General features: G+C 42.8%; 1 protein-coding gene across 4 annotated transcripts in view; it reads right to left on the bottom strand.

Annotated features, from left to right (window-relative positions):
• SH2D4A (SH2 domain containing 4A) overlaps positions 1-23,348 on the bottom strand; it is a 988,680-nt gene that overhangs the window by 387,704 nt on the left and 577,628 nt on the right. For all 4 annotated transcript variants that reach the window (XM_069236815.1, XM_069236817.1, XM_069236814.1 and 1 more), the window contains one exon: positions 8,816-8,927. In XM_069236815.1, the coding sequence (XP_069092916.1) occupies positions 8,816-8,927 (112 nt within the window). The remainder of the gene's footprint in view (positions 1-8,815; positions 8,928-23,348) is intronic.

Below are 23,348 nucleotides of genomic sequence, written 5' to 3'. Positions count from 1 at the left end.
TATCCCCAACTTTGGTTCTCAAACTCATCCAAATTCTGGCTTCATTTCTTTCCTTTGTTTGTAACTTATGCAGCCCAGTGCATTAATTGAAACTCACACAGGGGAAACGTTCAGTCCAGCTCATTTGTTGTGTTAGTTTTACTATTTTCTTTGATGGCATAACGTTACTTATCTGACCAGTCTTTATTTGATAAATCAGTTGTAATCTCTACAATCACAAACACATTTTCACTTAAGTAGCTGTTCAAAAACAGGATTCTTCATAAATATAATGCTGCCTTCTCCTTTAAAACAAAAGTTGACCGTGAGTCACACTCTCTTTTGTTCAACAAAGATAACAAACCATACTCCAAGGCCTGAAAAGGATGTCAACGGTCAATGCCAATCTGATCTCTATCTGCAGAAGGAGACAATAACCTGCCCTACAAATGCAGCCAGGAGGATCAGCCTGCTGAGACCTTGAATATTATTCAGCAACAGATGTTGCCACTAAAGGCAGCAGCAAAGTGTTCTCATCAATCATGAGACAGATGTGCTGACGCTAGAAGTCCCTTGCACCCCTCTATGGAGTCAGGAAGCACATGCAAGGGACCAGGTCAGTAGGTGCTAGGGCACTGACTTCCACTGATGTACCTTCAATTCCACTTGTTAGATTAGGTATGTTGTTAACCTGCTGGAAATCTTTTAACTAATATTTATTGAGGCAGAGAGGAAAAACACCATGAACCTGTGAGCAAATTCTGTGAAAATAGGCAGTCAATTATTGCAATGCTGCAGAACAATTGAAATAAACATGATCTAACCATGCAAAAAGCAAAGCACCTTTCTAAAGAGTCACCAATAACACTGCGCCATAGCCTAGCGGGTCTGTTGTACTGATGAGAAAACACATTTGAGGTTAAATTGGTACTATTTGCCATAGAATGTGTATTCAATGTTTTTGGCAACTAATTTCCCCTGACAGGTCCATAAAATGTAACTGACTAATAAAATCAGTTTCATCAAATAAATAGTGAAACTACAACATTTTTTAGATGCTTGGCTATAATGAAGCAAAATAAATGATGCCACAGCACATATTGACAGAATGCATGAGGGAGTTTACAATGTGTTGCAGGGAAAGAGTTAGATGTAGACACCTTTTAATAATGAACAACAGACAGAGTAAATTATTTCAGGAGAACATAACATCACAGGCGCTTCTTGCACTTAAATGTAAGCTGAACATAAATTAATACATGCATGTTTAGAAAATGTTTGCTTTTTTTGCAATGCTCTTATGGCCAAATGTATGACCCTTAGTTGTGTTGCGCTTGCAGCACGCAAGGTGGTGCATGTGAGACGCAACTCTTAAGGCAGATATAGGAAGCCATGCAAGGCTACCTTAAGGTGGCCTTGCGTGGCTTCATAAATCTGGAGTAACGGAATGTAGCACAAATTGCTTTGCTGCGCTACTCTTCTGTGGGAATGCGCCAAAATGCTATGCCTTCCCGGGGGGTGTAACGACGAGAAATATTTTGATCTCTCCTCGTTACTTGACATAAGCCTCGGGATTGTTTTTGTGCAGGATGGTGCCTCTTCCTGCACAAAAACAATCCTCTTTAAAAATGAGGCTCCCTTGCTCCATGATGCAATCTAGACATTATCGCAGTTCTCTAGATTTAAGCCTCGTTTCCCTTTAGAGTTTCAGTCAAATGAGTTAGAAAATTGAGTGCATTAATACAGTATTAATTCATCACAACAACATCTATCTAATTGCTAACACAGAAGTATTTTTCTTTCCATTTAAATCTTTATAAGAGATAAGGGTGTTTGATTCCCGAGTGCTGCTGAGAAATTCAACAAAGCCTGGTGGGTGTAACCTTCCTCTTTCTCTTTTACCAACACAAGTTATAACTCTCCCTCACCCAGATGAAGCAGATTTTGGAAGATGGGAAATAAACCCATGGGGAAATCCATCATTCTTTTTTTAATGTACAGGACGTAATTACAGCAGTGTTTAACAAAGAAGAGCGGAAAAACAAGCAATAGTAAAACACATTTCTTTTCTTTCCATCTATTTATATTGGGTCATGAAGGGATTTATACCGTACAATCAATTTCTAGCTTACAATTTTTAAGGAACTGTAACTTGGAATGCTTTTTTGTGACCTTATGCCATTCTGTCAACCACAAACAAATATGCATGCCAACCTTTATCAACATTTTGTACACTGGCATTCCTTCAATGGGGGTGGAGGGTAACTGTACCACATCTAACCCGCCTTTATGTTAGGCTTACTCATGACTTCAGGTGGGGGGGAAACTACCGCTACCTACACCTGGAATGGAATCACCCCTCCTAAAACATTTTTACACTCGCTACCTCCAAGCAAGAAACCTGGCATATTTTAACCTCCTTCTTTGCCTGTGAGATTACCTAAGGCTCCCAATCACAGTTCCTGTTCCCCTTTTCAGCAGCGTCACTCACACACCTGGACTGGAACTACCTTTCCAGTGAAGGAAGTCACACACGTTCGCTTCACAAGTTTTCTCTTTTACATTCACTCAATTGGGGCAGGGAAAGGAAGAAAAAACCTAACTGCATTTCACCTCTCACAGGTGACCTGACTGCAGCTTATCTATTTGCTCCTTGGTTAACCTTTTGCTCCTTGTCCCCTGCTCAATGCTCTTGTTGTACTCAAGGAACTACTAGGGTTATGCGCGTGCCATTTACCAATGCAGCGAAGCTGGGAACATGAGCAGAGGTCCGAATTTCAGTGGAATATTCCTCCATTTTGTATGTCTTCCACATCGGCTGCGTTCACAGCAAATTAGCTGCTGTGGAAGCACAAAATCAGTGTGCCTGCCTTTCTCCAACAGAACTGTCAAGACCACAATCTTCCATAAGATTCCTGAGCAAGATTGTTGTTGGAGAGTGAGGTTTTATTCATCTGAATGACATATGGATCTCCCAGAGCTCCAGTAGAATACCTTGGCAATAGCTCTAAGCACAGAGAGAGATATATACCTTCCCTCATTAATGGGTTTTTATCTAACAGTTCAGAACTCAGGCAGGTAAACAGTTATATATTCATTACGTGTAATAACTCTTTACTGGTAAATCTTATAAAATTGGTCAAACACTGCATTCTCCCCACTGCAGATACAACTTTTAGAAACACTTGCATATACATAACTTTAAGGAAAATTTAATTGCTTTAGTTTTCAGAATTTCTATCCAAGTGCTCACAAATCTGCCTGTTATGGAGGTATTTTTTGCTCCAGGCATCACTAGCATCAATTAATGTTCAGGTATTTAATGTCTGTTTGAGAGTAGATGGTTTCCCACAGCCAGGATTCTTTCAGGATTAAGTCAAGAGACACAGAACTATCAATTGAAGCACCTAGTTAGTCATCTTGCCAGATCATACCCCCATTCAACTTGGTTAATTGGAGTTACTTGAAAACAAGCTATACCGTATGGGGTTTGGAGATGCTGTAAATAGGTATATCTTACTAATTTACCCTGAGCCGATGACTAGAGTCCATAAGGCACAGGATGTTTCAGAGCTCCTAAGATTCACAAGAGGCATGAGAAACACTGTCCAATGTCACCTCTAACCATTCACCTATGTAATACAAAAAAAGGGAGTGGAGACAGGAATAAAAGTAAAAGGAGTGCAGCATAGTATTTCCCTATATGTTTGCAATATTCCGATTGATCTGGGAGATGCCAATAGGGCCCAGACCCTGATTGTCAAAGTTTGGGGCAAGTGATAAGACTGGGGGAAAACCTGTATTTACCCAGGGCATGCATAAGATGCAGGTGGGAACACTCTTGTGTTACTTGTCCAGATTAAATGGGGACTGACAACACTTAATAATTATCTAGGCATACCGATCTATAGAGCGATGTTAGATGCCGTTCAGGTGTATGGGTTTTGGATCGGTCCCCTAGTCTCAACGAGGGGGAGAATCGACCTAGTACAAATGGCGGTACTCCCCAGGCTGTTGTACATCGTTGTAAATCATTTCGCTAAACTATCATCCCTTTGACCAAAGTACTTAATGGTATCCTAACTGAAGTGATTAGGAGAGAGGGGATACGCAGAGCTGCACTCCAAAAACTCAAGATACAGACAGAAAAGGGAAGTCTGGAGGTGGCAGACTTTTAGGTATTCTACTAGGCCCAACTGCAGTCAATCTCAAGATTGTGCTCAGAGCCTAAGGCATAAATATTTTTAGCCAGTTTGCCAATAGAGGAATTGAAAAGGGGGCTATCAGAGACTACAAAACAATTAGGGGAGCAGACAAGACTCATCAGGGTAGCCTTGGACTGTTGCAAAAGATGTCTTTGTAGAGCCGAAGCTAAAGCCCTGTATGCTCGTGTAACCTTGATTGCATGTCTTCCAGGTCTGAGAGGGTCGGGTCTGGAAGCGTAAGCTCGACATTTGGAAGATGGCTGGAGTTAGTAGGGTGGGATGGAGAGATGCGTGATTGCCAAGACATATCCTAAAATTAAAACATACCTGGGGAGCAATTTCTGCATTGGTTAAATGATAAAAACACTAAAGCAAATTAGCAACTGGCAGGAGAAAAAAATCACAAACTTGAACTGTACTGGCACAGATCTTGACAATAGGGAGTGTGCGCACCCAGTTACGATATTGTAAAAGGCACTCCAATTAGAAATAAAACCTGATTAGCCCCTTTAAAATAAAAGTGCCCATAAGATCTAGGCAGAGAGCTCAAACAAATAGATTTGACCCTTATGTTAACCTGAGCACGTAGAATATCTAGAAATGCCTGGTTTAAGTTATTACAGTAACATACTTCATAGAACTATCTTACCTCTAGCAAGCTCTGCACAATACAGTATAGTGGCTCCCTACATCACTGACTGCTGCAGTTGTAAGGTAGATGGGCAATATCGTACACATCTTGTAGGCTTGCCCGATAGTACATTCTACTGGATAGAAATAATGACTATCTTATAAGACGTTATTGTGAGAACTAACCTATGCAAACCATGATTATGTTTATTAGGCTTAATGACCAGAACTCGGCTAACTAAAACCAGAACTGTCTTTCTGGACCTGGCACTGCTCATAGCTAACCAGGTGCCTAGTCACTGAATGTGGGAGGCTATCAAAGCACCTCCAGTTAACAAATGGAACACAGAAGCGAAAAGATGGATGAAGTTGGAGGCACACATAAAGAAACAGAGGAGCATAACTGACCATGAAACAAGCCAAGGTTGTGAAGTGCTTCTGCTTGAATTAACATAGTATGGGGCTCTAGAAGAATATACTTAATCACAATAAAGAAGAATAGTAGATAACTCCTTTCATTAAGAAGGGAAATATAATACATTCAACTCTGATGCACAAAGTGTTGGCATACTGACTAGTTGAACTCCTGATTTTTTTAGATGATACTGCGTCTTGCACCACTGTGTGGGCTCTCCCTTCCCCTGTAAATTGACTGATAAGAAGGCCTCTATTTAGCAGCCAGAGGCACACCAAAGTAAAAAATTGGTTAGGACTAGGACCATGAGTCAGGACTTACTGGTTTGAATTTGTTATCACATTTATTGGTAAGAGACTGAATAATAACCAGTCGAAATCAGAGTAAGGCTGCTGGAAATGACTCAGTTGTGACTTAATTAGTAATACACTTATACAAATGGTAACAGGAGTGATGCCAACTTAGCCACCCCACATCTGAAAAAGAATGAACTATATTCATTATTGATGGGATGGAAACACACCTAGTATGTGGATGGATGTCTATGTGCCCCAAATGTAATGATGTCTGGATTCATGATGCTGATTTTTGTTGTGATAGGCAAACGCGGATCATGCAGGTGCGCCATGACATGGGCTTGTCTCATGGATTGTGGTCAGTTGGATCAGGTGGGGCACCCAAAGTGCGATCCTCATATTGGTGAAAGGCTACTCTGTTTTCCAAGACTTAAGCAGCAATAGTGCAGTGATGGAGGCATAGCGTGTAGTGATTAGTAGGAGTAAACAGGCCTTTTTAGTTGTGTCACTGGAGTGAGACCTAAAGGCTCACACATTCAAAGTTCTGCTGCTATGTGCTTACCTCACCCTTAGCCAACACTAGATTGATGTGTAGTGCTGCGCAATGCATGTATGTTATATACTTGTGCTGGGTGTACTTGTGCCTGTTAATGGTACAATACAGGGATGATGCAGGTTTGGCCAGTGTGTGTGTTATATACTTATGCTGGGTGTATGAGTGCTTGTGAATGGTACCAGACCTGGACGATTCTGGATTCCATTTTGGAAGACCTAGGGATAACTGTAGGAGCATGAGGAGGTAGAGGAATCCCCCCATACAGATTTACGGATTGCTGCATTCCTGTGAGCTGAGTAGGACACAATGGATAAAGGGAGAGCAAGGCTCTTCAGTATTCTTCAAAGGGTGCTCTTTGATTGACAGAGAGGTCACTGGGAAGGGGCTTGGGTGTATCTCAGGAAGGAAATGGGACTGATAACGGAATAAAAAACAGCAAGGCTGAGGCCCTGGGCTAACCTTTTTATACACATATTACAGTGGCTGACATCCAGTTGGGAACCTCTAGTCACTCCCAAAGCCTGTGTTGTGGGGCTATCATACTTGGATTCACTCGTGCTGTGGCAGACTGCTTTCTGGAGGAAGGGCAGGGCAGGGCAGAGCAGAGAAGAGGGCACTGAAAGGAAGAAGTCCCCCCACCAAAAGTTCAAAGATCAGACTCTAAAACAAATCTGGTGCCTGGAAATGGACTATAAGAAGTGGAGCCTGAGGTCCCAAAAACCGTCAAGCAGCTAGTCAGGCAGTGTGAGGAAAAGAAGCTCTGCAAGACTTCTGCTTGTGACCAGGAATCCAGCTGGGTGAGGGGACATCACACAGAGAATCCAAGATCAGTTGCACCTGCAACCTGAACAACCACTGCTTGCCTGCTTGCCATGGCCAGTATGCCTTGTGAGGGAAAGGAAAGTGCAGGAAGAAGGGAGGTCCAGTGGGTGATCCTGGCGACTGGATCTCTGAAGTGAGGTGTGAAGAGAACAGCTTTTGTATCGATCAGACGTAGCCCATGTGCAGAAGGAAGTCAGCAACCCCATATGCAAGGTTGGGCCTGTGGTGAAGATTACTGCCATGCTGATTGGACCGAAGCCCATGTACAGAGTAAAGTTGGCAACCCCGTATGCCAGGTGGGGCCACCATGAAGATTGTTGCTGTGCCAATAGGGCTGTAACCTGTCTGTGGAGTGAGGATGGTGATCCTGTATGCCAGGTGGGCCCACCGAGAAAAGGAAAGGAGTGTATTGTGATTGAGACCTTTGTCAAGAGGAAGAGACCGCTGTAGATGAGCACCAGGAGCGCTGAATTGCTCCCAACCCCCACCTATGGTGAGGATCCAAGAAGCTTACTGGTATCTGAGGAGCATTGAGGACCCGCTCCCCACTGCTGTCTCCAGAAAACCATGTGGGAGGAACGCAAGGATACCCTATAGCTCCCACTGCACGGCCTCATGTGAGGAACAAAAGACAGCCACTGTTTCTTCAGCACCAATGAAGGGAGTGCACTTGGCGACTCCGTTCCTGCAGATCCTACTGGTGTAGGTAAGACTGATTTACCCTCCAGATGGCATGGGAGAACTTGCCTGCCACATATCACTTCAGCAGTGGAACACTATTGACTTAATATGAGTCAGAGTGGGGCTCCTGAGACTCAGACTACTAGTGGGGCTTAGCTTGAATGTCGCATATAGTGAATTGGGAATAACAACTACAGCTACTGAGAGGCAAGTGAGACTCAGGAACCTGCTGTTAAAACATTAGAGCCCTGACCTCAGGAAAATGTGTGTATTGTTTTTGGACATCATATTCTACTTCTTGCTAGTATGTACATACTTCTTTTTTTCATAAAGCTAGTATTTGACTGGACAACCATTTACTGCTGCTGCTGAATGCATTTTGAATTGTGAGCTGTTTTCAACCCTGTGTCTACCTCCAAGTGAGGAACCTATTATTGCTCGACTCACAATACCACTGAAAGTCAAGTGCTGAAGGGGTACTTGGGCTAGTTGTTCAGGATCCACAGTCAGTGGGACCTTGGCATATCAGGAGTAAAAAGGTTCAACCCTCACAGTTTGTCCCAGTAGCTCCTAATTGCCCCTTGGCCCTCTAAACAAGGTGAAGACTGGCTGTATAATCCTTTGGAAAAATCAGTAATCCTCAATAGTATTTTGGCTAATGGCTCACTCACAAAAAGAGTTGAATTTATCAGTTCTTTTAACTTTGAAGTGATATACGTAGACAAATTTATGGACTCTTGTAACCTAACAAGAGTATGTCTATGAATCTGGCACAAGTATCCCTCTCACAAATTAATAATCTACTTTCGGAGAGCAGTTATCATGTTTAATTTGAACCAACGGGGCAAACTATATGTGAGCATACTCCAGTCTTTCGAGCCCCCTTCCTTGCTGACGCTCCACCTGCATGCTAATGAGACGCCTAGAGGCGATGATGGAGCCAACAGCCTCAATAAAAATCACTCATTTGTTTTATGGTTTTGTATCTCCTTTTACATATTTTGAAGAGCCAAATATTCTGCAACAAAAGTAAAGTACCTATTCACATTTGGAGATGCTCCTTTCTTGTTTACACTTGGGTTTCCATCGTTAATAGCACGCATTGTGTATTTTTTAGTTAACCATTTAGCATAAATCTGCAACTGTTATTAAATGTCTGATTGCATTTCATACGCAGTGGTCAAACACATGAAGTCACTGTAGAATCCCAAGGAAATCATTGTATGATTACCTGTATATCAGCTGGTGTTTCTTGATCTGCCTGTTCTTGATTCCGGTCCGCAATATTTTGCTGGCAATGCAATGGTACCTTTTTTGGTATGTGCAAGTTTTCTTCTGCTTTTCTATGAGAAACACAAATAAATCCAGATTACAGCTAAGCTACACATAGGAATTCTTAGTTACTAAGCACCATTTAATCAAAAGTCCAAGGGAAGGTCTTCGGTTTAAAGGTGTCATCGTGTGAAAAGAAATAACATCCAGTTTTTATCATTCATTTGTGAGTCATAGTATTGTGTTGTATGGTAAAATCACAGTGCACAAGATGCAGCCTCACTGGACTGTATGATTTCTAATGGCATCTATGTGGAACACCTGGGGTATTATGTGTGAGGGTGGGAACTCTAATTGTGTTGTTGCAGACTTGCTGCTCTTAAGTATCAACTCGAAAAATATAGATTGTTTATGAAAAAAACAAACTAGTTAACTCTGATTATGAGTTTCCTGCTGCAGGTGGGGACCAATGTTTGTTTTCCCTTCTCAGGTCTATCTTTCCCTCATGGCAGTTGCGGGCAAGAAAAACCAATGACGGTCACCCCATCCTAAATAGGATGGAGGAACAATCACCTTGACTCAGCAGAAAGGTGGTCAGGTCAAAGGGGTTTTATTGGCAGGGCCACATGAGGATGTTCTATAGGAATCCCTGCAGTTCCTCTGACTCTAAAGCAAGCGAACTGCATGACTGACATATTGGGACTACCAACTATATGTGCTGGTGCTCCCATTCTGTCAATCTCTAAATCAGGGCACCCCACCTTTTATTTTGTTTTTGGAGTATATCATCTAAGGTGTCTCTGTACATAGGGGTACAAATAATGTATACTTTTCACAAATATTTGTTTCTGATGAATTTGAAAACTTTTTGATTGACAAGTGTCAGAAGGACTACAAAACGACAATGTATATGCAAAAGAGCACAGAAAACAACACACAACAATAATAAGTGTTGTCAAAGTTAACTGGTCTTGTCTTGGCCATTGCTTATTTGCCGTCAGTACTCGCTTTTCTAAGGCATGTAGAATGGTAATGCAATATGTTGTAAGAAGTACCAGGCAGAAATTAGGTAAATAGTAGTATGCTTTATTGGTCTCCACTCGCCGCTTCCTCCTTTCACTCAGTCGATCAGCATTCTGCCTCACACCAACATTCTAAAGCAGACTCCCACTCAACTGAAGGGTTATTCCAACTAGCGTGTAAGAGGAGGTAGGAAGGGCTATATCATTATGGTATTTTTGAATACTCTAGCAAAAGGTTTAACTGAAAGATAATCTAAACAATACTAATTAGAACATATCCCCCAACCTATAAATTGTTGAACTAATGTGATGCAGAATGGTTCCATTACAATACCTCAACACATGGCACGGACTTTGGAAGATAATGTATACATAGTATACATAACAAGGTCAACTATAACCCCCCTGGTATGTCACAGAGAATACTACTTCATGACATAGTCCTTGTGCCAAAAGGCCCGTGGGTTGCTGTTTTACCAATCTGTCCATGCTCCACAGTTGACCGCTGTCCATTATGACTACATTGTGTTTCACTTTTGCAATGCGCATTGGGTCATAAAACTTGGAGACCTCTTCACTCCTTCTAAAGGGTTTCTTAATGTAGACCCAGTCTCCTGTTTCCCATTTTTGCTGTTTGGCTCCATGCATGCGGTCATAATACTCTTTATATTTGTTCTGGTGTCGAATGATTTTGTCTTTTCTTTCCTCTGCATTGTACACCACCTCAGTTCCCCCTCCTAACCAACCAGGAAAAAATTTGGCACAGGGTTTTCTTCATCTGAGTGCTCCGAACTGGGAAATCCCTGTAATAAGGTTCAGGGTGGTGTGGTGTGATGCTATTAATTGTGTTTGACCAATGACTTTGTGTTTCACCACTGCACATATTAGTTGCTCAATGTTCACTAGTAGCACATTAAATGTTTTGTTTTCAGTTTGGCTGTCTATTGGCTTTAACATGGAGTTAGCCATTACATTATGTATTCAGGTCAGTTGCCTATTGGCTTTAACATGGCATTAGCCATTACATTCTGTATTCAGTTGAGCTGCCTATTGGCTTTGACATGGCACTAGCCATTACATTCTGTATTCTGTTTAGCTGCCTATTGGCTTTGACATGGCATTAGCCATTACATTCTGTATTCTGTTTAGCTGCCTATTGGCTTTGACATGGCATTAACCATTACATTCTGTATTCAGTTTAGCTGCCTATTGGCTTTGACATGACATTAGACATTACATTTGCTATTTAGGTTAGCTGCCTATTGACTTTAACGTGGGGTTAGACATTGTAGTTGAGACATTGCAGATGAGCTGTGTTTTTCCAAGCTGTGTTTTTCCACAAGATGGAACAAGCTGTTTTCTTCACACCAGACCTTAGCTGATAAGAGCACATAGATTTTGTGTTTACCTCGCAATCCAGTCTGAGAACGAGGAGCTCGGGAGAATTGGCCACTCTCCAGGTTTCTTCGGTTCTCACACTGAGTTTGCTTTTAAGGATGACTCTGGGCTACAGCAGGGGTAGATTGAATCTGCTTGACTTCAGACAGGAACCGAGACGTCAGTTGCCTGTCTCTTGTTGGGTAGAAAATCTCTTTCTCGCAGTTGACCGGAGTCATCAACTTGCAGACCCCAGAAAGATGAAGCTGAATATAGGCCCTACAGCCTTGCCCATACGGTGATGAATTTTTACTTTTATGCTTTGCTTTGAAGTTATGCTATAATATAATCACAACTATTTGCTGTGTACATTGCAACTGAGAAGTACTTTGATATATTTTGCTTTCATTGCTGCAACTACTTTTGAACGTGTGCTTCCAATCTACTAATTTAGTCTCCCAGGAACCTCATGGTGGAGAATTAATAACAATAGATGTCTTCTTTAAACTCAGAAGTTCATTCCAGAGAGGTTCTGTAAGCTCGGTTATGAGATAAAAGGGAAAGCAGAACATGTGGTACCCCCAAAGCATGTCTTGGATTGCTGTCTCCACTTGAATATGATTTGTACAAGCTCATTTTAATAGTCTTTTATCACTCCATTACCTCTTTCCACCATACCATTGGCTCTAGGGCTGTTTAATGCTGTTCTTAAATGTCAGATACCTAGTTGCGTTAAAAATTCTGTCATTGCAAGGGAAGTGAATTGTAACCCATTATCTGTCACAATAGTAGAAGGTACGCCTTCCATCCTAAACATGTCTATTAAAAATATTATGAGAGAGCTTGTGGTAATTTGATTTATCATCTTTGCAAACACCGAATGCTATTGATAATCAACCAATACGAATGTGAATCTCTTTGTTAGACCCTTACGGTTGATTGGGGCAATTATGTCGAGAGATATGTTTTCCCAAGGTTTGTCCGGAACTTGTACCGGGGATGCAGGAGTTTTACAAATTGTTTTAGATTTGTCACTGTTGGCACAAATAGCACAAGTTCTTTACCTTAGCTCCAATGGCGGAGTCCGTTCCAGGAAACCAGTAATGCTCCTTCAGTTGACTAAATGACCCTCATGTACTAGGTCTATGATTGTTTCTCTCAATGCAATGGGGGGGGGACTATTTTCTCATTCCTCATTACTAGGTTGTTATTTATATTGAGTTCTTGACGCACCTCCCAATATTGTTTGATGTCCTCCTGTACGTTTTTGTTATTCTTTGGCCATCCTTGTAGAATGTGTTTTTTTACGCGTTGTAACACTTCATCCTCAAAGGTGTACTTTCCCCATTCTTTGTTATTAATGGCTGTTGAATTGATTTCTAAAATGGGATATTTAAAGGTCTCATAATCTTCTTCTATGTTCAATGGGGCTCTTGAAAGGAAGTCTGCAGCCATGTTGACATTTCCTGGGACGTATTCTACTTTGAAGCAAAAACCCTCCAATCCTAACACCCATCTGGCTATGCATGGAGTACTATTGGCAGCTCCTTTGCTTGTAAACATGTACGTCAGGGGTTTGTGATCTGTACGGATTTTGAATTGCAGCCATCACAAAGAGAACTGGAAATGTTTGACTCCCCAGAAACACACCAAAGCTTCCTTCTCAACTACGAAGTAGTTCATTTTGGATTTGCTAAGAGATCATGAGGCGAACGCAATGATCCTTTCCTTGCCATTAATTATTTGGGAGAGGGTAGTCCCCAGACCTTTGTTGCTGGCATCCGTAGTTAGTATGGTTCTCCTATTGGGGTCAAAGCTGCACCTTCAATTTTTCAAAGGATTCTTGATGCTCATCCAGCCAATTGTATTGAGTGTGATTTTTCAACAGTTCCCTTAAATTAGCTGTTATGGTAGCAAAGATCTTGACATACTTCGCCATATACTCCGCCAAGCCTAAGAAGGATTTGAGTAGTTCTTTATTTTCTGGAGCACAAGCTTCTTTTATTGCCCCTAGTAAGTATATTTTGGGTTTAAAACCCTCCTTGGATATAATATGGCCTAAATAGTCTACCGCGCTAACTCAAATTCGGCATCCCTGTCCTGTGTATAAACATCTACAATAGACCAGGCCCTTCCAACTAACGGTCTGCCACCATAGATCTCCTGAACAATATAACGTTAGACCTCCGCCCCAAATATCGCATCATTATTGCGGGTGATCTTAATGCGCCAAACAAACTTAACTCTGCTTTTATTGAGGCTACACAGACTGAAGATGAAGCATGGAATATTCCTTCTCTCCTAACCCAGCCAGTTTCATCCACTGTTTGCAGCAGGGTTCTGCAGATAACAGATCTCATAATACTTCATGGCCTTCGTCTTGGTAACGGCCGCTTTCCAGCTGACATACATGCTAGTCCAACCTTTTTTAGTGGATCTTATAGTAGTACCCTGGATTACATTCTCTTGGATTTAAGGGTATGGCATTATATAATAGATGTGAAAGTGGGCCATCCGTATACCAGTGACCATGCGCATCTCCAAATTGTATATCAGAGAATACTTCTATCAGGAGCTGTGTCTTTCCCTGCTCCCGAATTTCCTGGCGTCTTGAAGCTATCTAGCAATAGGCGCACATTGAGATGGGATTCTTTTCAGAGGCCTAATAAGCTATGGGACAAACTCCGTGTTCTAGTTTCTAGACATCAGCTTTTTGACGACCATCTCTCACTAACTCCGTTGGAAGTCATGCCCTATCACTCGGACCTCTTTGCCGCTCTCAAGGAGCTGTTTTCCAAATCTGTAAGGAATCCAAGCAACACTTTTTTTCAATCTAGCAGCAAGTGGTTTGATAAGAGGTGCAGAGACGCTAAAAGTACCCTGATTAAAGTGTTAAGATCTAAAGACAGGGAAGACATCGTTAGGGCAAGAAGAAATTATGTCTCCATATGTAACATGTGTAAACTCAAGCATGGGGAGAGACTATGGGGTAAACTAGCCGAGGCTGCAAGGGCCCATGATTCAAAACACTTCTGGTTCCTGGTTGCTCGTAGTGACCAAAACCAAATACTTAAGCCAGAGTGCTACATTGCCCCTGATATCTGGCTCTCTCACTTTAAGGAGCTGTATGGTTCTACATCTGACCTTGATGCCATCAGCTCTGGAGAGACGTTGCTACTCCACTCATCAGCAATTTCTTTGCCTCACTTCACATTAAAAGAAACTGAGTTGGCAATCATCGCTCAAAAAACAGGGAAGGCTCCTGGTTCGGACGGAATCCCCTCAGATATGTATAAAGCAGATTTGAATAACTGGATCCCGTATGTAAACAGGATTTCGAATGCTGTTTTGACTAACAGGTCCTATCCTGATTCTTGGAAGGAGGCAATTATTGTGCCAATATACAAGAAAGGGGAGAGAGGTCTACCAGGGAAATATAGACCCATCAGCCTATTAGATAACTTACAAAAAATATTTTGTTATCAGCTATTAAGTAGGTTGAAGAAATGGATAGCGAACAATCAGGCACTAAGTCACCTCCAGGCAGGGTTCAGAGACAAGGTCAGCACTATCGACCAGGTTTTCCGTTTTACCACCATAACGTGGAAAACTGTAGATGTGGACACAGGCCATCTTTTTGTGGCATTTGTAGACCTGAAATCCGCTTTCGACCTTGTCCCATGCCACAAACTGTGGGAAGTTATGAGCAAAGCAGGGGTTCCCTGCTCTATGTTAAACATAATTAGAGATCTTTATACTGGCAATCGTGCCAGAATTCGATGGGGACCGGAAGGTGAACTGACTTCAGAGTTTCCCACAGATCGTGGCATAAGACAGGGCTGCATACTTACGCCCACATTGTTTCTTTTATTCATTAATGCATGTATTCCCTACCTTTTGGATTGCTCTAGCGATGCCCCCAAAATGGGAGGGCAGAAGATTCCATGTCTTCTATTTGCTGACAACACTTTGCTAATATCCCAAACAGCTATAGGACTCTCAAACTTGCTTGAGAGGTTTATGGTTTTCTGCAAAGACCATGGTCTGGAAATTAACTCATTAAAAACGAAATACATGGTGTTTGGAGATAAAAAGGATAAGATGAGAAGACTTGTTTGCTTAGAGGGTGCTACATTGGAAAGAGTGGGCACTTTTGATTATCTAGGCCTCAAACTAGAAGATTCATATAAATGGCATGCCCACCTTCAGAAATCAACAATGTGCCTGAAACAAAGGGCGGGTGGTATTGTGAGATTTGCAACCAGATCCCCCAGATTTGCTTTGACTCCTGCTCTTGAAATATATAAATCTCAAGTCAGGGGAGGGGCTTTATATGGAGCTGAGTTATGGGGCCATTGCAATCTGGAGGATTTGGTAAGGGCGGAAAACTTGTTTTTAAAGCTGCTGTTAAGAGTTCCTTCAAAAACCCCTTCTTTGCCCATCCGAACTGACTTAAATCTTCTCCCAATTAACTAGATTGCCGCCCTAAGGCCACTGTTGTTCTGGATTCATTTATGGTCATTAGAGGGTCTTATTCCATTTAGATGCGGGCTGACCAACTTGGTGGGCACTAACTTTACTACTAGAATTAAGTGGTGTGCCTATGTTGAACGGTCCTTATCTCATCTTGGTTTGGGGTCCTATTGGAAGGACCTTTCCTCTATTCCTAAAAGTGCCGCTCAGATTTTGAGGGATGCATTTTGGCTTAATGTCCAAGCTGTGCAACTGGCTGAAGCCTCGCCCTCTTCTATGACTGACAGTTTTCTCCAAATCAAATGCCATTACGAGTTCGAGCACTACATGGATGCAGTACTTTCTCCATTTGCGCGTGCCCTCTGTACTACATTTAGAATAGGGTCTTTTCCTCTGCGCACCCTAACCTATAAATGGTCCAACAGAAACAACAGGTCCAAGTTATGTCCGATGGGCTGTGAGAATGAAGAGGCTGCTACCCATGTTCTTTTTCAATGTCCTGCATATCGCAAACAGAGGGCACTCTGGATTATCCCTCTATGCAAACAAATGGGCTTTAGGAATTGTTTACCTTCTCTGAGAGTACTCAAGTCAGACTCATCTGTACAAATTGTTTGCCCTTTGGCAAAAAATGTTGAATCTATTTGGCACTTTAGACTCAGGATTTTAAAGAACAAAACTCAGTAGTAGACGCTAGAAGTAGGCATCACAGAGCATAGCTTTAACACATAAGTGTATGGATACCAGCTTATTGCATTTATTATCTAGCTGAGGTTGTATATTCTCTTTATATTTTATACTCATGGACATTTTTTTTAGCTACTGTTTTATTCTGTTTTAAACTTCCTTGATTTTATAGCCCGATTCCAATTTTACTTGTTTTTATCCCTATTTTATTTTCTGGATTGTTTTGTACTGTACTTTTATGGAATGTTTTTACCTAAATAAAGTGATAAAGTAACTCCGGTTCTGCATTTGTCCTTCCGTAAAGTGAGTCCCGCTCCTTTGGGCTTACTGAGGACATTGCGTGGTATCTTACTGTGTCCTTTCACCCTGGAGCCGTAGATTAGGACGTCATCTTGGAAACACAAGGTTTTGGGTATCCCATCCAGAACGTGCTGCATTATTTTTTGGAATACTGCGGCCGCCGATGCCAGACCAAATGGCATTCTGATGTACATGAAAGTGCCCATAGGTGTGGTGACCGCAGTTAAACACCTAGATTCCGGGTGCAGTTCTACTTGGTGATATGCCATTGATAAGTCAAGTGCGGAAAAACACTGCTTAGCATTTCATGGATGCGAGGCAGAGGATGTCTCTCTACACATATGTTGTTATTCAGGTCACGTAGATCAACACATAATCTGATGCCGTCACCATTAGCTTTCCTGGCTAGTACAATTGGGGATACCCTTTCTGAACAGTCTATAGGTTGTATGACTCCTAAATCTTCTAGCCTGGTTAATTCCTTTTCTAAAGGGCCCCACATTAAGTGCGGTATCGGTCTTGTCTGATGTACTACCGGTTTGTAGTTGTTTTCAACTTAATCTTGTGTTGGTCCTGTTATAGGAGTCCTAATTTTTCAGAAAATACTTCAGGGAATTCGCTGCATATGTGTTTGTTTGCAGTGGCTTGATCTACTAGTAGTACTTACTCAGGGTTATTGGGATCTAACTGTATTCCTAATTACTTTTGATGTTGCCAACCCAAGAGATTTCAGCCTTCTTGTACTATGTACACTTTGCCCACGGTGGATCGAACTTTGAAAGTGATGCGTGTATGAATCATGCCTTTCAGAGGAATCGGGTCCCCAGTGTATCCGCTTGGTGAAATATCTGGGATTCGATCTCAGGATCGCTGTTATTGGTTATCAATTTGAAGTCAGAGATGCTGATAAGCATAAATGGTGAACAAGAGTCTGTGAACATTCTCACCGGTTTGCCATTTAAACTAATGTTGCACATTGGATATCTTACTTGGTTGGTTGAGCTGTTATCCCCTTTTTGTAAAATATTTTTTTTTATACTTTGGGAATCTTCCTCTCTCATACTATTCTCCTTGCCTCCTGAGCTTCTTGATAAATCTCTGCAAACCCTGGCAAAATGGCTCTTCTTATTGCACCTCCTGCATATGCCACCACTGGCTTGGCAATTCACATAGTTGGCCAAATGGTTACTGCTACCACAATGATAACACTTAGTTTTACTTTGCATAAATTCATTTTTTTGACGTTGTTCTTTACTTGAATCATTTTTTAACTGAATCTTACATACATTGCCCTCCAGATCCTCTTCTGATATTTTGGACACCTGTTCATTTGCAGTAGTGACCTTCATTTCCTTCAAACATATTGCTGTGTGTTCTATAGATGTGGCAATTTCTATGGCCTCCAACAAGTGAGGTTGTTTTTGCAGTAAGTTCTCTTGAATTTTCACATTTGTACATCTACCAGTTGGTCCCTTATTAATGAATCAGTGAGATTTCCGAAATCACAGCACTCGCTTAAGCCTCGGAGAGCTACAACATAACTGCTTACTTGTGTACCTTGCAAACAGCTGAAGAATTTGTGATGTTCCAGTACAATGTTGATTTTGTCTCCATATTGATTTGGAATTTTTAATAAAGTAAATTTGTACTCATCTACGTCGTTGTCCAGTATTTCCGGTTCAGGAACAGTTTCAGAAAATTTCCTGCCATGGGGTCCTAAGTTGTGCAATAAAATGTGCTGTTTACCTACTGGGCTAAATCTTTCACCACCTATAGCTATAAGGTAGGATTCAAGGACAAGCACCCATGGTTCGTTGGGCTCCCCCACTTCATTCAAGAATGGTGGAAGTTGTAGCATTCTAGCAGCTGCCATGGTGGTATGATAATTCTAAGAATTGTTGTAGTTAGCTAGAATGTATAAGCGTTAGTTGTAGTACACTTTTCCATCATACAATATCAAACAATTGTACAGTTTTTGATTTTTCAAAACTTCTGTGACTAGATTACGTTAAATGTAGAAAGATCTTCCAAAGAGATCAAACTGATGCAATGATAATGCTGTATGCTCTAGAAAATGAATATTCACATTTCAATTTCTCAGATCAGAGTTTAAACCATAGATTTGCCAGCACAAAATAAATACAATATTCTTAAGTATACTTGATATTCCTTAACTATCGAGTAGATAGCGCTATAGGATAATGAATTGATGTGTGACATGCAACCACAACTGTAAATAATCGTTTTTTTAGTAATTTTAAATAAATGTTATTTCTCAAAATTACCAACGGTTTTATACAGTTTCATGTAGTTAAAGGGGATTAAAACATTTTAAATAAGTAACGCTGGCCAATATACATGTAAATTATACTTTAAATGGGAAGCAGGGAGTCCAAAATTAATAAACAACACGGTGTGCGTGTCACCGACAATCCACGAGGATACGCAGAGCCCAACTTGTGATAAGTGATATGGTGTACGTATCACTGACTACATTTGATTTAGAATACAGGGCTTAAATTGCGGTTAGTGTGCCACCTTAGAAGTGCTAGAAAGGATTTCTGGAACACACGTGCTTCAGGAAGCAGGGCACACCTCTCAGGATGGGTTAGTGACTTAACCAGTTAATGTCCTGGAATATGAAGCTTCACCACCACAAGCCCGCAGAGTTCCGGTAATAAAAGACTCAATATGCACCACCCGGAAGAGTAGATTTGAACGGGGCATACACAAAAATACTGCCACAGTACCTTATATCGGCAGCATTGAGCGCAATGACTTAAACATCCTCAGGGAAGATTACGAGGGGTATGTGTAGAATCATTACAGCTGGAAGCAGAAGGCACACAAAGGGGAGAAGACCACACTGCCCCCTTGAGCAGACAGCTCGTCCCCAGAAATGTTGTAAGAAGTACTAGGAAGAAATCCTTTCACTCAGTCGATCAGCAGTCTTCCTCACACCAACACTCTAAAGCAGACTCCCACTCAACTGAAGGGTTATTCCAATTAGCGTGTAAGAGGAGGTAGCCACTTCAAAACCATAGTAGGCTGGCCTGGCTTATTGTGGGTACACTGTGGTACTTACACCCTGTGCCAGGTCCGGTTATCTCTTATTAGTAGAATAGAGGTGTTTCTAGCACGTTAGGCTGAAAGAAGGTAGCTATGGCAAAGCAGCTTAGGCTGAGCTAGGAGACATGCAAAGCTCCTACTATACCACTTGTATCATATGTACAATATCATAAGAAAACACAATACTCAGAGTTACTGAAAATAAAGGTACTTTATTTTTATGACAATATGCCACAAGTATCTCAGGGAGCACCCTCAGTAAGAAGGTAAGTGATATACACAAGTCAAATGTACACAAACCCAAAACAGGTAAGTAAGAGTCAGAAAAGTAATGCAAACAGTGTAGAATTACAATAGGTTGAAATAGGTGAACATAGGTCTAGGGGCAACACAAACCATATACTCCAAAAGTGAAATGCGAATCACGAATGGACCCCAGACCTATGGGAACTTGTAGAGGGTCGCTGGGACTGTAAGAAAACAGTCAGGGTGTCCAAGATACCCCACCCCAAGACCCTGAAAAGTAGGAGTAAAGTACACCTACTACCCCAAAAGAACACAATAGTCGTGATAGGGGGATTCTGCAAGAACCACAAACACAAGCAAAGCACTGAAGATGGATTCCTGGACCCAAGGACCTGCAAGGCAAGGGGACCAAGTCCAAGAGTCACGATAGTGTTCAGGGGGGGGCGGAGTCCAGAAAACCCCGGATGAAGGTGCAAGGAAGCTGCCTCTGGATGGAAGAAGCTTGGAGTTCTGCAACAACCAAGAGGACTAGGAACTTCTCCTTTGGATGGAAGATGTCCCACGTCACGATGAAGGTTGCAGAAGTGTTCCCACGCAGAAATACCGCAAACAAGCCTTGCTAGCTGCAAGGGTCGCGGTAGAGGTTTTTGGGTGCTGCTGGGGACCAGGAAGGACCAGGATGTCGCCCCTTGGAGGAGGAGACAGAGGGGGCACTCAGCAACTCAGAGAGCCCCCACAGAAGCAGGCAGCACCCGCAGAAGTACCCGAACAGGCACTTAGAAGATTTGTGAACCGAAGCTGGCTCAGAGTCATCACAAAGGAGGGTCCCACAACGCCGGAGGCCAACTCAGAGGGTTGAGAACTGCAGGACGGAGTGCTGGGGACCCAGGCTAGGCTGTGCATGAAGGAAATCCTGGAAGAGTGCACAGGAGCCGGAGCAGCTGCAAATCACGCAGTACACAGCTTTGCAGTCTAGCGTGGAGAGGCAAGGACTTACCTCCACCAAACTTGGACTGAAGGATCACTGGACTGTGGGAGTCACTTGGATAGAGTTCCTGTGTTCCAGGGACCATGCTCGTCAGGATGAGAGGGGACCCAGAGGACCGGTGATGCAGTCTTTTGGTGCCTGCGTTAGCAGGGGGAAGATTCCATCGACCCACAGGAGATTTCTTCTTGGCTTCCAGTGCAGGGTGAAGGCAGGTGACCCCCAGAGCATGCACCACCAGGAAACAGTTGAGAAAGCCGGCGGGCTGAGGCGCTACAATGTTGCTGGTAGTCATCTTGTTACTTTATTGTGGTTTTGCAGGCGTCCTGGAGCAGTCAGCGGTCGATCCTTGGCTGAAGTCGAAGAGGGAAGTGCAGAGAACTCTGGTGAGCTCTTGCATTCGTTATCTGAAGAATTCCCCAGAGGAGAGACCCTAAATAGCCAGAAAAGGAGGTTTGGCTACAAAGAAAAGGAGGATTGGCTACCAAGAGAGGTAAGAGCCTATCAGAGGGGGTCTCTGACTTCACCTGCTGGCACTGGCCACTCAGAGCAGTCCAGTGTGCCCCCAAAACCTCTGTTTCCAAGATGTCAGAAGTCTGGGACACACTGGAGGAGCTCTGGGCACCTCCCCTGCGAGGTACTGGTCAGGGGAGTGGTCACTCCCCTTTCATTTGTCCAGTTTCGTGCCAGAGCAGGGCTGGGGGATCCCTGAACCGGTGTAGACTGGCATATGCAGAGATGGGCACCATCTGTGCCAATCAAAGCATTTCCAGAGGCTGGGGGAGGCTACTCCTCCCCAGCCCTTCACACCTCTTTCCAAAGGGAGAGGGTGTAACACCCTCTCTCAGAGGAAATCCTTTGTTCTGCCTTCCTGGGCCAGGGCTGCCTGGACCCCAGGAGGGCAGAAACCTGTCTGAGGGGTTGGCAGCAGCTGCAGTGGAAACCTCGGAAAGGCAGTTTGGCAGCACCCGGGTCCTGTGCTAGAGACACGGGGGATCATGGAATTGTCCCCCAAATACCAGAATGGTATTGGGGTGAAAATTCCATGATCTTAGACATGTTACATGGCCATGTTCGGAGTTACCATTGTGACACTGTACATAGGTAGTGACCTATGTATAGTGAATGCGTGTAATGTTGTCCCCGCACTCACAAAGTCTGGGGAATTTGCCCTGAACGATGTGGGGACACCTTGGTAGTGCCAGGGTGCCCACACACTAAGTAACTTGGCACCCAACCTTCACCAGATGAAGGTTAGACATATAGGTGACTTATAAGTTACTTATGTGCAGTGAAAAATGGTTGTGAAATAACGTGGACGTTATTTCACTCAGGCTGCAGTGGCAGGCCTGTGTAAGAATTGTCTGAGCTCCCTATGAGTGGCAAAAGAAATGCTGCAGCCCATAGGGATCTCCTGGAACCCCAATACCCTGGGTACCTAAGTACCATATACAAGGGAATTATATGGGTGTACCAGTGTGCCAATGAGATTTGTTAAGTTTAGTCACTAGCCTGCAGTGACAAATTTGGAAAGCAGAGAGAGCATAAACACTGAGGATCTGGTTAGCAGAGCCTCAGTGGTACAGTTAGGCACCACACAGGGAACACATACAGGGCACATACTATGAGCACTGGGGTCCTGCCTAGCAGGATCCCAGTGACACAGGGGCTAAAACATACATACAGTGAAAATGGGGGTAACATGCCAGGCAAGATGGTACTTTCCTACACCATTCACATCCACCTGAACCCGTGTGGCCCTGCCCAGCCCATTCTAGCCCCATTAACACCCATCATGACCAGTGTGGTCTTGCCCAGTACCATCTAGTGGCCCATCCCCAAATGGAACCAGCCAGCCCTGCTCAGTATTTTGAAAAAACAGCTCAAGCTATTCTAGTCCCATGTACATCGAGCAGAACTACACGGTACCACATGGCTGTGTATTTGTCTGCCTCACTGGTATTTTAATGTCCATACTGGCACAAAAATAAAAGAAAATCAATAAAGCTGACAGTCTTACCTCCTCTCAGTGCATACTGAAAACACAAACTTAAGAAGGAAAGACGTTAAAATGTGTTCTAGACCTACTGGAATGGTCCTTTACTGATAACTAAACAAAGACAGAAAAGCACTATTAAAAATTAATCCAATCACTTTTTAAATAAAGTCATTTTTATTATGTCTCACCTGTGCAAAGAGTCCCAGTTGTTGCTCTAGGGACAACTTTCAGGCTCTACCAGAATGTCTTCATCTGGTGGGCGCGTGCTGGAGGCAAGGGGACACTGCTCTGCAGTTGTGAATATTGCAGAGAGAGACCAGGCCTGGCATTGCCT

This window comes from Pleurodeles waltl, chromosome 1_2 (assembly GCF_031143425.1).
Source record: "Pleurodeles waltl isolate 20211129_DDA chromosome 1_2, aPleWal1.hap1.20221129, whole genome shotgun sequence".
Taxonomy (NCBI): domain Eukaryota; kingdom Metazoa; phylum Chordata; class Amphibia; order Caudata; family Salamandridae; genus Pleurodeles; species Pleurodeles waltl.
This window is presented reverse-complemented; position numbering and strand designations above follow the sequence as displayed.